Source organism: Schistocerca piceifrons, chromosome 11 (genome assembly GCF_021461385.2).
Source record: "Schistocerca piceifrons isolate TAMUIC-IGC-003096 chromosome 11, iqSchPice1.1, whole genome shotgun sequence".
NCBI classification, from domain to species: Eukaryota; Metazoa; Arthropoda; class Insecta; order Orthoptera; family Acrididae; genus Schistocerca; species Schistocerca piceifrons.
The window spans coordinates 29076080-29088826 of NC_060148.1; the positions used below are offsets into that span (position 1 = coordinate 29076080).

At 41.0% G+C, this 12747-nt stretch overlaps 1 protein-coding gene across 1 annotated transcript in view; it reads left to right on the forward strand.

Moving 5' to 3' along the window:
- Nucleotides 1-12747, forward strand: part of LOC124719626 (mucin-19-like) — a 367770-nt gene that overhangs the window by 165009 nt on the left and 190014 nt on the right. The window contains exon 7 of the mRNA XM_047244842.1: nt 9841-10062. Within this exon, the coding sequence (XP_047100798.1) occupies nt 9841-10062 (222 nt within the window). The remainder of the gene's footprint in view (nt 1-9840; nt 10063-12747) is intronic.

Sequence of the window (12747 nt, forward strand, 5' to 3'; positions counted from 1 at the left end):
CTGTACGGGCCTTTCTGGATACAGAAAATGTTCGACTGCTGCCCTGGCCAGCACATTCTCCAGATCGCTCACCAACTGAAAGCGTCTGGTCAATGGTGGCCGAGCAACTTGCTCGTCACAAAATGCCAGTCACTACGCTTCATGAACTATGTTATTGTGTTGAAGCTGCATGGGCAGCTGTACCTGTACACGCCATCCGAGCTCTGTTTGACTCAATGCCCAGGCGTATCAAGCCCGTTATGACGGCCAGAGATGGTTGTTCTGGGTACTGGTTTCTCAGGATCTATGCACCCAAATTGCGTGAAAATGTAATCACGTGTCAGTTCTAGTATAATATATTTGTCCAATGAATACCCGTTTATCATCTGCATTTCTTCTTGGTGTAACAATTTTAATGGCCGGTAGTGTATATACATAAAATACGTAAACATTAAAGTCTCTGATGAAATTGTGTCATTTCATTCTCATATATATTTTATGGAAATAATTGCTTCCAGTGACTGTCCTACAATTTTGTAATTGTACTATAAAACGTCTTTCTGTCTATGTATGTACAATACATTATATTTGTTTATGTTGACACTCAATTGCCACTCCCTGCACAAAGTATCAGTTGTCTGTAGGTCTTCCTACATTTTACTACAATTTTTTGGCATTGTGACTTCTCTGCATACAACAGCACCTGCCTAATGGAACTTCCAACATTATCTCCTGGGTCATGTACGTATATTGTGAAAAGTAATGGTCCTGTAAAATTCCTGTGGGGCATGCACGAAGTAACTTGTCGGTTGAAGACTTGTCTCTGCTGACAATGAGATGTTGTGTTCTGTTTGCTAGAAACTCCTCAATCCAATCACACAGTTGGTCTGATATTCCACATGCTTTTATTTTGTTGATTGAATGATGGTGTAGAACTGTGCTGAATGACTTCCGGAAGTCAAGGCACACGGTATATACCTGGGCACCCATACCTGCTGCTTTGTGGGTCTCACATATGAGCAGAGCGAGCTGGGTTATACGCAACCATCATTGTCAGAACCCCTAAATAGGAGTGCATGGCAGAGGGCACGTCCCATTCTGCCACGATTAAGGCTTCTTCCCACTGCATTTGCATGTGGAGAGTGCAGGAATGAAGTTTTTCAGTCATACAGTGAACGCTTTCATAAGCGGTCCTCAGAATTACTGGTGAATCAACCGGTCTCCAGAAATGTCATAATTCATGAGCACAAAACGTATTCCTAAAGTCTACAAAAGACGTAGGTCAGAGATGTGGGTGTATAGTTTCTTGCACCTGTTTGACGATCCTTCTTGAAAATGGTAATGACCTGTGCTCTTTTTCTAATCGTGAGGAATACTCCACTCCTCCAGAGACCTGTGGTACACTAGAACAGGAGCAAGTTGTTCTGCGTACTTTGTGTAGGGTCAAACTGGTATCTCGTTAGGTAAAGTGGCCTTTCCTCTGTTGAGCAATTTCAGGTATTTAGTCACTTACTTCGATATCTGCTGTTATGTCATTCATGTGATGATTTAAAGGGGGAATTACAGTACTCATAAAAGACAGAAATACTCGTGTACTCCAAGGAAAGAGAAGAAATAAACATTAAAATTAGAGGAAATACAATAAAACGTACAAGATCTTGCACATAGTTAGGACATAAGATAACTGGAGATGGAAGAAGCAAAGAAGACATAAAAGAAAGAATTAGAGAAACAAAAGCAACGTTCAAAAGTAAAAAACTATTCAAACAACAGAAATAAAGAAGTGAGAAAAAAGACAGTTAAGAGCTACATTTGGAGTGCAGCATTGCATGGCTGTGAAACATACAATACACAAAAACAGAAAGAGATCTAGTGAAGTATTTGAGACATGGAGCTAGAGACACTTATTAAAGTAAACAGGTAAAACCACTTACCAGGAAGTTCTGCATATAACTGGTAAAGAAAGTTCATTTAGAAAAAAAAAGTTGAATGAAGAAGACATGAGTGGATTGGTCAACAATACAACACAATGATTTCTTTGGAAATGTCGTAGAAGAAACATTATGAGGGAAGATAGCTCAAGGAAGAAGAATTTTTGAAACAAGCCACACATAATGCATGTTTCTCTAATTGTGCAGAAATATAGAAATTAGTTTCTAATAGATCTCGATAGACAGCTGCTAACCAATTGAAAGAATGATGATGACGATGTGAAGAAGATACTTAATATGGTTGAAGGATTAACTGGTCCTGAGTTCTTGTTTCAAATTAACCTCACACACTTTTAATTTATTTTTATGCAGGTGCAAGGCGTAATTATAAATTCCTTCACAGCTAAAAACTCTGACCCACATATTGACTTGGACAAATACGTAGTGTGCTAAGGACAAACCTAAAGTCAACTGAACTATTCGGTTGCAGCTGCAATAACTTTCATAACTTTTGACACTGTACATAACTTTGTTGTTTGTTACAGCTTAAGTTATAATTAGATTTGTGTAATACGGGTAATTTCGTAATAGATTTTTAATAGAGATTTCTAGACATTTTTAACTAACAAAATTAAAATTATAATTTTTATAACATTTCCTGGTAATGCTGAAATTAAAAACATTTCTATATTCATCTTTCATTTATTCTAATTTAATAATTTCCTCATTTTCTAAGGGATTTAGTTTCTGCCTACATACGTTCAGACTTGTATTATTGGATTTTGTTTTAAAGTAAAAGTAATTTTTGTTGTCTTTTTAGGAGAAACATAACATTTAAGTGATTGAGCAATGTACTGGTCTGTAGAAAAGTGTATTACAGGTATGAAACTTCCTGGCAGATTAAAACTGTGTGCCCGACCGAGACTCGAACTCGTGACCTTTGCCTTTCGCGGGCAAGTGCTCTACCAACTCAGCTACTGAAGCACGACTCATGCCCAGTACCCACAGCTCAGTAGCTCAGATGGTAGAGCACTTGCCCGCGAAAGGCAAAGGTCCCGAGTTCGAGTCTGGGTCGGGCACACAGTTTTAATCTGCCAGGAAGTTTCATATCAGCGCACACTCCGCTGCAGAGTGAAAATCTCATTCTGTATTACAGGTAGATAATAATTTTTCCAATCAATAGATTGAAATTACAAATGAAAGAAATATCCCTGAAAACCAATAAAAATGCTGAAGTATCAATGCAAAACTGAAAGATATTGAAAATACTGGAGAGAGAAATCACAAATATGAAGTATACAGCATGTATTGTGTTGTGTACTAGTTTTGTATATCATGTCCTTCAATAGTACTTGACACTGACCTTTACTTTATGCCTCGTAACTATACTGACTCATCAGAATAATAGGTGTCAATGTAAATCTTAAACAATGTCAGTGTGTAACTTCAGAAATGTTCACTAGAAGTCTGTAGGAAAAATAATATCCTCAATAGTATTTTCCCTCTACACTCTTTGAGAATTGGCTAAAATACAATGTTACAAAGCACGGTGGTCAGCCTTTCTAGAACCAACTTGCACATCTCAGTCATAGTAACAGGGGTGCATTACATTGGTCTACATCTCTGAGCAGCACAATCCTCTGATACATCAATGGACGGAATTTTTGTTTGATGTGATGAATGGCAGCTTGCTCTACATGTGTAAAAATGTAAGTTAACTCATATGAGTAGAAAAACAATCAGTTGCGTAATGTTTACGTGAAGATGTGTTTCAGCTGAGACAGAAACTATGTGTAATACTTTTATCTGTTACTGGCCAATTTTAACATCATGGTCACTACCAAGTACTTGCATGTAAGTGGTCTATAGTCATCTACTATTTGTAGAAAATACGTGAAGTCCAAAAATTGAATTCTGAAAAGAATGCTAAGGCATGATCCAACCAGCCTGCGAACTATATGCCATGGCATGACGACACTGGCTGGAACATGTGTTGGCATTCTTCCCAATATTTGATTGTTTTGATTTCATGTATGTTGGGCTTATGACCACTTACATGCAAATATTTGATAAAGACCATGGGGTTGAAATTGGCCAATACCAAATAAAAGCATAACATATAATTGTACAATTTGGACCTTGTGTGCAGTGGAAGAATGGCACAGTGGTGCTATGCTGTATTCTGAGCTGTTCCTCCAATGCCACCAACACGTCACACCACATTTGCGTCCCTCTTAGGGTTGCTGCGTTAATCTGTGTTTCATCCTGTAAGTATTGGTGATTGCATATTATGGTCTATTTCACTGTAGTGGAGCTACACCATGTGATCAAATGTATCTGGACACCTGGCCGAAAAAGACTTAAAAGTTCGTGGCGCCCTCCATCGGTAACGCTGGAATCAAATACGGTGTTGACTCTCCCCAGTCTTGATGACAGCTTCCAGTCTTGCAGGCATAGGTTCAGTCAGGTGCTGGAAGGCTTTTGGGGGAATGGCAACCCATTCTTCACGGAATGCTGCACTGAGGAGAGGTATCGATGTTGATCAGTGAAGCCTGGTATGAAGTTGGCATTCCAAAACATTCCAAAGATATTCTATAGGATTCAGGTCAGGACCCTGTGCAGGCCAGTCCATTACAAGGATGTTATTGTCATGCAACCACTCCACCACAGGCTGTGCATTATGAACGGGTGTTCGATCGTGTCGAAAGACGCAACCGTCACCCCCAAATTGCTCTTCAACAGCGGGAAGCGAGAAGGTCCTTAAAACATCAATGTAGGCCTGTGCTATGGTAGTGCCATGCAAAACAACAAGGGTTGCAAGCCCCCTCCATGAAAAACACGACCACACCATAAAACCACAGAATCTGAATTTTACTGTTGGCACTACACACGCTGGCAGATGACATTCACTGAGGAATCGCCATACCAATACCCTGCCCTCGGATTGCCACATTGTGTACCGTGATTCGTCACTCCACACAACATTTTTCCACTGTTCAATCGCCCATTGTTTACGCTCCTTACACCAAGCGAGGCATCCTTTGGCATTTACCAGTGTGATGTGTGTCTTATGAGCAGCCGCTCAACCATGAAATCCATTTTCTCACCTCCTGCCTAACTGTCATAGGACTTGCAGTGGATCCTGAAGCAGTTTGTAGTTCCTGTGTGATGGTCTGGATAGATGTCTGCCTATTACACATTACAACGCTCTTCGACTGTTGGCGGTCTCGGCCAGCCAGCAGACGAGGTCGGCCTGTACGCTTTTGTGCTGTACGTGTCCCTTCACGTTTCCACTATCATATCAGAAACAGTGGACCTAGGGATGTTTAGGAGTGTGGAAATCTCGCTTACAGACGTATGACACAAGTGACACCCAATCACCTGACCACGTTCGAAGTCTGTGAGTTCCACGGAGCACTCATTCTGCTCTGTCATGATGGCTAATGACTGCTGAGGTCACTGATATGAAGTATAGTATATTTCACAGAAACCAAGGTCGTAGTATATTTCACAGAAACCAAGGTCATGTGGGATAATGCAACAAGAATGAATGAATCATAATTACTCTCTAACAAGCCCCTGGAGACCACGCATCGCTTATACCAAAATACTCAAAAAGTTTTCCTAGACAACCCTGAAATTTGATAGATAGTGTTCTCGTATATTAATTGTAGGGTGTTTACAGGGTGTTACAAAAAAGTACGGCCAAACTTTCAGGAAACATTCCTCACACACAAAGAAAGAAAATATGTTATGTGGATATGTGTCTGGAAACGCTTACTTTCCGATGTTAGAGCTCATTTTATTACTTCTCTTCAAATCAAATTAATCGTGGAATGGAAACACACAGCAACAGAACATACCAGCGTGACTTCAAACACTTTGTTACAGGAAATGTGCAAAATGTCCTCCGTTAGCGAGGATACGTGTATCCACCCTCCGTCGCACGGAATCCCCGATGCGCTGATGCAGCCCTGAAGCATGGCATATTGTTTCACAGCCGCCCACAATATGAGCACGAAGAGTCTCTACATTTGGTGCCGGGATTGCGTAGACAAGAGCTTTCAAATGCCCCCATAAATGAAAGTAGAGAGGGTTGAGGTCAGGAAAGCGTGGAGGCCACGGAATTGGTCCGCCTCTACCAATCCGTCGGTCACCGAATCTGTTGTTGAGAAGCGTACGAACACTTCGACTGAAATGTGCAGGAGCTCCATCGTGCACGAACCACATGTGTCGTACTTGTGAAGGTACATATTCTAGCAGCACAGGTAGAGTATCCCGTATGAAATCGTGATAACGTGCTTCATTGAGTGTAGGTGGAAGAACATGGGGCCCAATCGAGACATCACCAACAACGCCTGCCCAAACATTCACAGAAAATCTGTGTTGATGACGTGATTGCACAATTGCGTGCGGATTCTCGTCAGCCCACACATGTGGCAGTGAATCGAGGAAGTACAGTACATACTGACGAAACTAAAATGAGCTCTAACACGGAAATTAAGCGTTTCCGGACACATGTCCATATAACATCTTTTCTTTATTTGTGTGTGAGGAATGTTTCCTGAAAGTTTAGCTGTACCTCTTTTGTAACACCCTGTATACAATGATGGTAACTCAGTCTCTGGGATGATCTAGGGGAGAGACATGCATCAAATTCAGATATAAAATCAAGTTTCTCAGCTGACAGATTCTGAAGTTACAAAGGTGAATGTGTTACGGGACAATACTGCCAGTGGAATATGAGAATCTACAGTTTGGCTTCCATTGTTACAATGTTGTTGCTGTGGTCTTCAGTACAAAGAATGTTCTGATGCAGCTCTTCATGCTACTCTGTCTTGTGTAAGCCACTTCATCTCTGAATAGCTTCTGCAGACTACATCCATTTGAACCTGCTTACTTCATTCATCTCTCGGTCTCCCTCTACGATTTTGACCCCCCCACAGTTCCCTCTGTCCCAAAACTGAGGATTACTTGATGCTTCAGGATGATTTCTCCTAACCAATCCCATTTTTTAATCAAGTTGTGCAATAAATTTATTTTCTCTGCTAAGGGTCCCACACTGATGAGCGATATTAAAGTATTGGTCAAAGAAGGGTTTTCTAGGCTGCCTCTTTCATGGATGGACTACACTTTCTGAGAATTCTTCCAATGAATCTCAGTCTAGCACCTACCTTTCCTACTGTAGATCAATCTGTATGCATACTCTCATATACTTAATGGATATGAGTCCTTTCAGTGACTGTTCTGCAGTAATACAATGAAACAATAAAGGCTCTTTCCATTTATTTATGTGCAATATGAGGTGTGTTCAAAAAGTAAGGTGACTTCATATTTTTATGAAAAAATATTTATTTATTCATTGAAATTCATGTTGTTTCCTTAAAAGTAATCCCCCTCACAAGGGAACCACCCCGTCGCACCCCCCCTCAGATTTAGTTATAAGTTGGCACAGTGGATAGGCCTTGAAAAACTGAACACAAATCAATCGAGAAAACAGGAAGAAGTTGTGTGGAACTATGAAAAAATAAGCGAAATATACAAACTGACTAGTCCATGCGCAAGATAGCCAGCATCAAGGATAGTTTGAGCTCAGGAGCGCCGTGGTCCCGTGGTTAGCGTGAGCAGCTGCGGAATGAGAGGTCCTTGGTTCAAGTTCTTCCCTCGAGAGAAAAGTTTATTTTCACAAAGTTATGATCTGTCCGTTCGTTCATTGACGTCTCTGTTCACTGTAATAAGTTTAGTGTCTGTGTTTTGCAACCGCACCGCAACACTGTGCGATTAGTAGACGAAAGGACGTGCCTCTCCAATGGGAACCGAAAACATTTGATTGCAAGGTCATAGGTCAACCGATTCGTCCACAGGAAAACACATCTGATATATTCTATACGACACTGGTGACGGCATGTGCGTCACATGACAAGAATATGTTGTCGACCCACCTAACTTGTACACTTGGCGAATGGGTAAAAAGATTCTTCTACCTTGCCCGATTCAGATTTTCTTGTGGATGTGATAATCACTCCCATCACTCGCATCGGATGGACAGATAATAATTGTCTGAAAATAGAAACTTAAACTTTTCACTCGAGGGAAGACTTGAACCAAGGACCTTTAGTTCCGCAGCTGCTCACGCTAACCACGGGACCACGGCGCGCCGGAGCTCGTAGTATCCTTGATGTTGCATATCTTCCGCATGGACTACTCAGTTTGTATATTTTGCTTATCTTTCATAGTTCCGCACAACTTCTTCCTGTTTTCTCGAGTGATCTGTGTTTAGTTTTTCAAGGCCTATCCACTGTGCCAACTTATAACTAAATCTGGGAGGGATGCGATGGGGAGGTTTCCTTGTCAGAAACAATACACTTGTACCAACACATCTTCCAATCTTCAAAGCACTTCTCATAAGCACTTTTTGGTATAGCCTCGAGTAATTCCAGTGATGCAGATTTTATTTCCTCAATCATTGAAAATCTTCATCCTTTCATAGGTCTCTTCAGTTTTGGGAACAGGAAGAAGTTACAGGGGGCGTAATCTGGTGAATATGGTGGCTGAGGTATGACTGTCATGTTGTTTTTGGCCAAAAAATCTCTCACAAGCAACGATGAATGAGCAGGTGCATTGTATCCTCTGCCAAAAGCCGTAAATTATTTTTCCACAATACTGCATGGTTTTTTGTATGTTGCTTCTCAAAAACAGCACATAAACTTGAGATAATACTCCTTATTGACCGTATGACCTCGAGGCAAAAATTTATGATGCACTACGCCACGGTAATTAAAAAAACAGTGAGCAAAACTTTGACATTTGATCGAACTTGGCATGCTTTTTTCGGTCTTGGCTGTCCGGGACGTTTCCGTTGGGACGATTGGGCTTCGGTTTCGACGTCATAACCATAAACCCATGTTTTGTCACCTGTTATGACCTTTTTGAGCAAATCTGGATCATCACTGATGTTATTCGAGAGCTCCTGAGTGATGCCGATGCAACAGTTCTTCTGATCAAAATTGAGAAGTTTTGGAACAAACTTCGCTGACACATGTCTCGTGCCCAAAATATCTAAAAAAAATTGTATGACAAGAGCCGACTATTATTCCAACATCCTCAGCAAATTCTCTTATGGTAATTTGATCATTTTTCAAAACAATTTTCTTCACAGCTTCGTTATCATCTGTTTTTGGTGTTGCTGGGATATCCAGACCGAGGTTTCTCTTTGCCATGTTCTCGGCTATCTCGAAAGAGCTTGTACCACTTATAAACATTTTTTTCACTTAGAGCAGCCTCACCGTATGCCACTATCGACATCTCAAGTGTTTTAGAGCACTCGATTCCATTTTCTACACAAAATTTGATGCAAATTCTGTGGTCCATTTTTTGTAGTAATCGAAAATCCCCGAGTACACCAAAACACGTCTAATATTTCTATCTGTCAAACACAAACAATGCATGCTGTACACTTGAAACTGTGAACATATGTTCGAGACATATGTACCAATGTAGCAAAAAAAAAAAAAAAAAAAAGATTGATAATCAAATGTATTTTGCTCGCGCAATTTGCAAAGTCACCCTACTTTTTTTTGAACAGCCCTCGTATGTTTCAAATGATTACACTGAAGGCCAACTGCCAATTTTGCAGCTGCAATTGATCCTGTGCAGGTCTTCCAGCATCTTTAATTTTCTAGCCTTGCAAATCTGTAAACAATAGCATTATTCACAATCGACGTCATGAAGCTTCACACATTATCCATCAGGTCAGCCATATGTGTTGTGCAAAGTAATAGTCCTGAAACACTGTGTTGCTGTACACGGGTAGTTATTTTTACATCTGAAGATTTATCTGCATCAAGAATTACATGCTTTGCCAGGAACACTTCAGCCCGATCACAAAGCCAGCCTGATTATTTCCCACGTATTACGGTGCTTGTTACAGAAAGCAATACGCAGAAGCCAGAGGTACCACCGAAGTCCGTCTCCCAGCGATCCAGCTTAGCTGGGGCCAAGCAGCAGAGTCCAGAATCACCGCCCGGGACTGCCGATGTCTCGGCGTCGACTACTGTCGAGTCCACAGGTGACGACACGGACATTCCGTATGCGGATTCGGATGACGAGGCGAGTGCTGGTGAGATGTCGCCCGTGTACCAGCCCTCCGCAGGTAATCCGCTGTCTGCTTCACGGCTGGAGTATTCTAAGGATTCATAGTCTTGCATGCTGTTTATTACAAGGTCACTTCTACCATGTTTGATGATAGTAGTTGGGTTACCTGGCTGACACAGGGATCTTGACCACCTTTCAACATTCACTATCTCTATTACAGTGCTAACTACCAAAAGCCAAACTGCAGGGAGACACGTATCTCCCTTTCCAGCTTAACAGCACAGAAACAGTGCTATAGCTCGATGATATGTTGTGAGGCAAACAGCTCTGGAACTACGCACGGCCAAGAAATGTAGGCCTGACCGTTAATTGCATCCTTACATTCAAACAGCATTGCATTGCTACTAAACCTGTGGTCTGTGCAGGGGCCACATTTTCAGGTCAGGATGTAGAGTGTGAATCTTCATGTTCTCACAGTATACTACTTGATCCATAAAATTGTGGTAATTAACCAGTCTGATGCTCATATTTTTGCTGTAAACGATTCAACCATCTTCAGAGCATCTGGAAAGGCTGATGATAAAGGCTGCGGCACTCACAATATTCCGAGAAGTTTACAAAGCAAAAGACTTGACATACTTTCTTGACAGAAGAGGAACCATCACAAACTTATATAATTATTTTATAAATGAATCCAGAAATAAATTTAATAATTAGCATTAGATTGTGCAATTAATAATATGAATTTTAAGTATGTCATATATTTCTAAAAGCAAAATAGTTTTAGCTGTATCAATCGTAACAACTTAATTTCTTTTCATACATTTTAGTCTGAAATATAGTACATCGTATAAAAAATCAAATTAAATTCTTTCAGTGAAAAAGCCGAGAATGTTCACGTACAGGGTGGTCCATTGATAGTGACCAGGCCAACTATCTCAATAAATAATCATCAAACAAAAAAACTACATAGAACGAAACTCGTGTAGCTTGAATGGGCAAACCAAATGGCACTATGGTTGGCCCGCTAGATGGCAGTGCCATAGGTCAAACGGATATCAACTGCTTTTTTTAAAATAGGAACCCCCATTTTTTATTACATATTCATGTAGTGTATAATAAAATATGAATGTTTTAGTTAGACCACTTTTTTCACTTTGTGATAGATGGCGCTGTAATAGTCACAAACATATAAGTACGTGATATCATGTAACATTCCGCCAGTGCGGACGGTATTTGCTTTGTGATACATTACCCATGTTAAAATGGACCATTTACCAATTGCGGAAAAGGTCGATATCGTGTTGATGTGTGGCTATTGTGATCAGAATGACCAACGGGCGTGTGCTATGTATGCTGCTCGGTATCCTGGACGACATCATCCAAGTGTCCGAACTGTTCGCCGGATAGTTACGTTATTTAAGGAAACAGGAAGTGTTCCGCCACATGTGAAACGTCAACCACGACCTGCAACAAATGATGATGCCCAAGTAGGTGTTTTAGCTGCTGTCGCGGCTAATCCGCACATCAGTAGCAGACAAATTGCGCGAAATAGGGAATCTCAAAAACGTCGGTGTTGCGAATGCTACATCAACATCGATTGCACCCGTACCATATTTCTATGCACCAGTAACTGCGTGGCGACGACTTTGAACGTCGTGTACAGTTCTGCCACTGCGCACAAGAGAAATTGTGGGACAATGACAGATTTTTTGCATACGTTCTACTTAGCGACAAAGCGTCATTCGCCAACAGCGGTAACGTAAACCGGCATAATATGCACTATTGGGCAACAGAAAATCCACAATGGCTGCGGCAAGTGTAACATCAGTGACCTGGGCGAGTTAATGTATGGTGCGGCATTACGGGAGGAAGGATAATTGGCCCCCATTTTATCGATGGCAATCTAAATAGTGCAATGTATGCCGATTTCCTACATAATGTTCTACTGATGTTACTACTAGATGTTTCACTCCATGACAGAATGGCAATGTACTTCGAACAGGATGGATGTCTGGCACATAGCTTGCGTGCGGTTGAAGCGGTACTGAATAGCATATTTCGTGACAGGTGGATTGGTCATCGAAGCACCATACCGCGGCCCGCACATTCACCGCATCTGATGCCCACACATTTCCTTCTGTGGGGGAAGTTGAAGGATATTTGCTATCGTGATCCACCGACAACGCCTGACAACATGCGTCAGCCCATTGTCAATGCAAGTGTGAACATTACGGAAGGCGAACAACTCCCTGTTGAGAGGAATGTCGTTACACGTATTGCCAAATGCATTGATGTTGACGGACATCATTTTGAGCATTTATTGCATTAATGTGGTATTTACAGGTAATCACGTTGTAACAGCATGTGTTCTCAGAAATGATAAGTTCACAGAGGTACATGTATCACATTGGAACAACCGAAATAAAATGTTCAAGCGTACCTACGTTCAGAATTTTAATTTAAAAAAAAAGTACCTGTTACGAAGTGTTTGTCTAAAATTGTGAGCCATATGTTTGTGACTGTTAGGGCGCCATCTATCACAAAGAGAAAAAAGTGGTCCAACTAAAACATTCATATTTCGTCACGTACTACACGAATAAGTAATAAAAAATGAGGTGTGCTATTTTAAAAAAAAGTAGTTGATATCCGTTTGACCTACGGCAGCACCATCCAGTGTGTGAACCGTAGTGCCATCTGGTTTCCCCCTTCAAACTAGACGAGTTTTGTTCTTTGTAGTTTT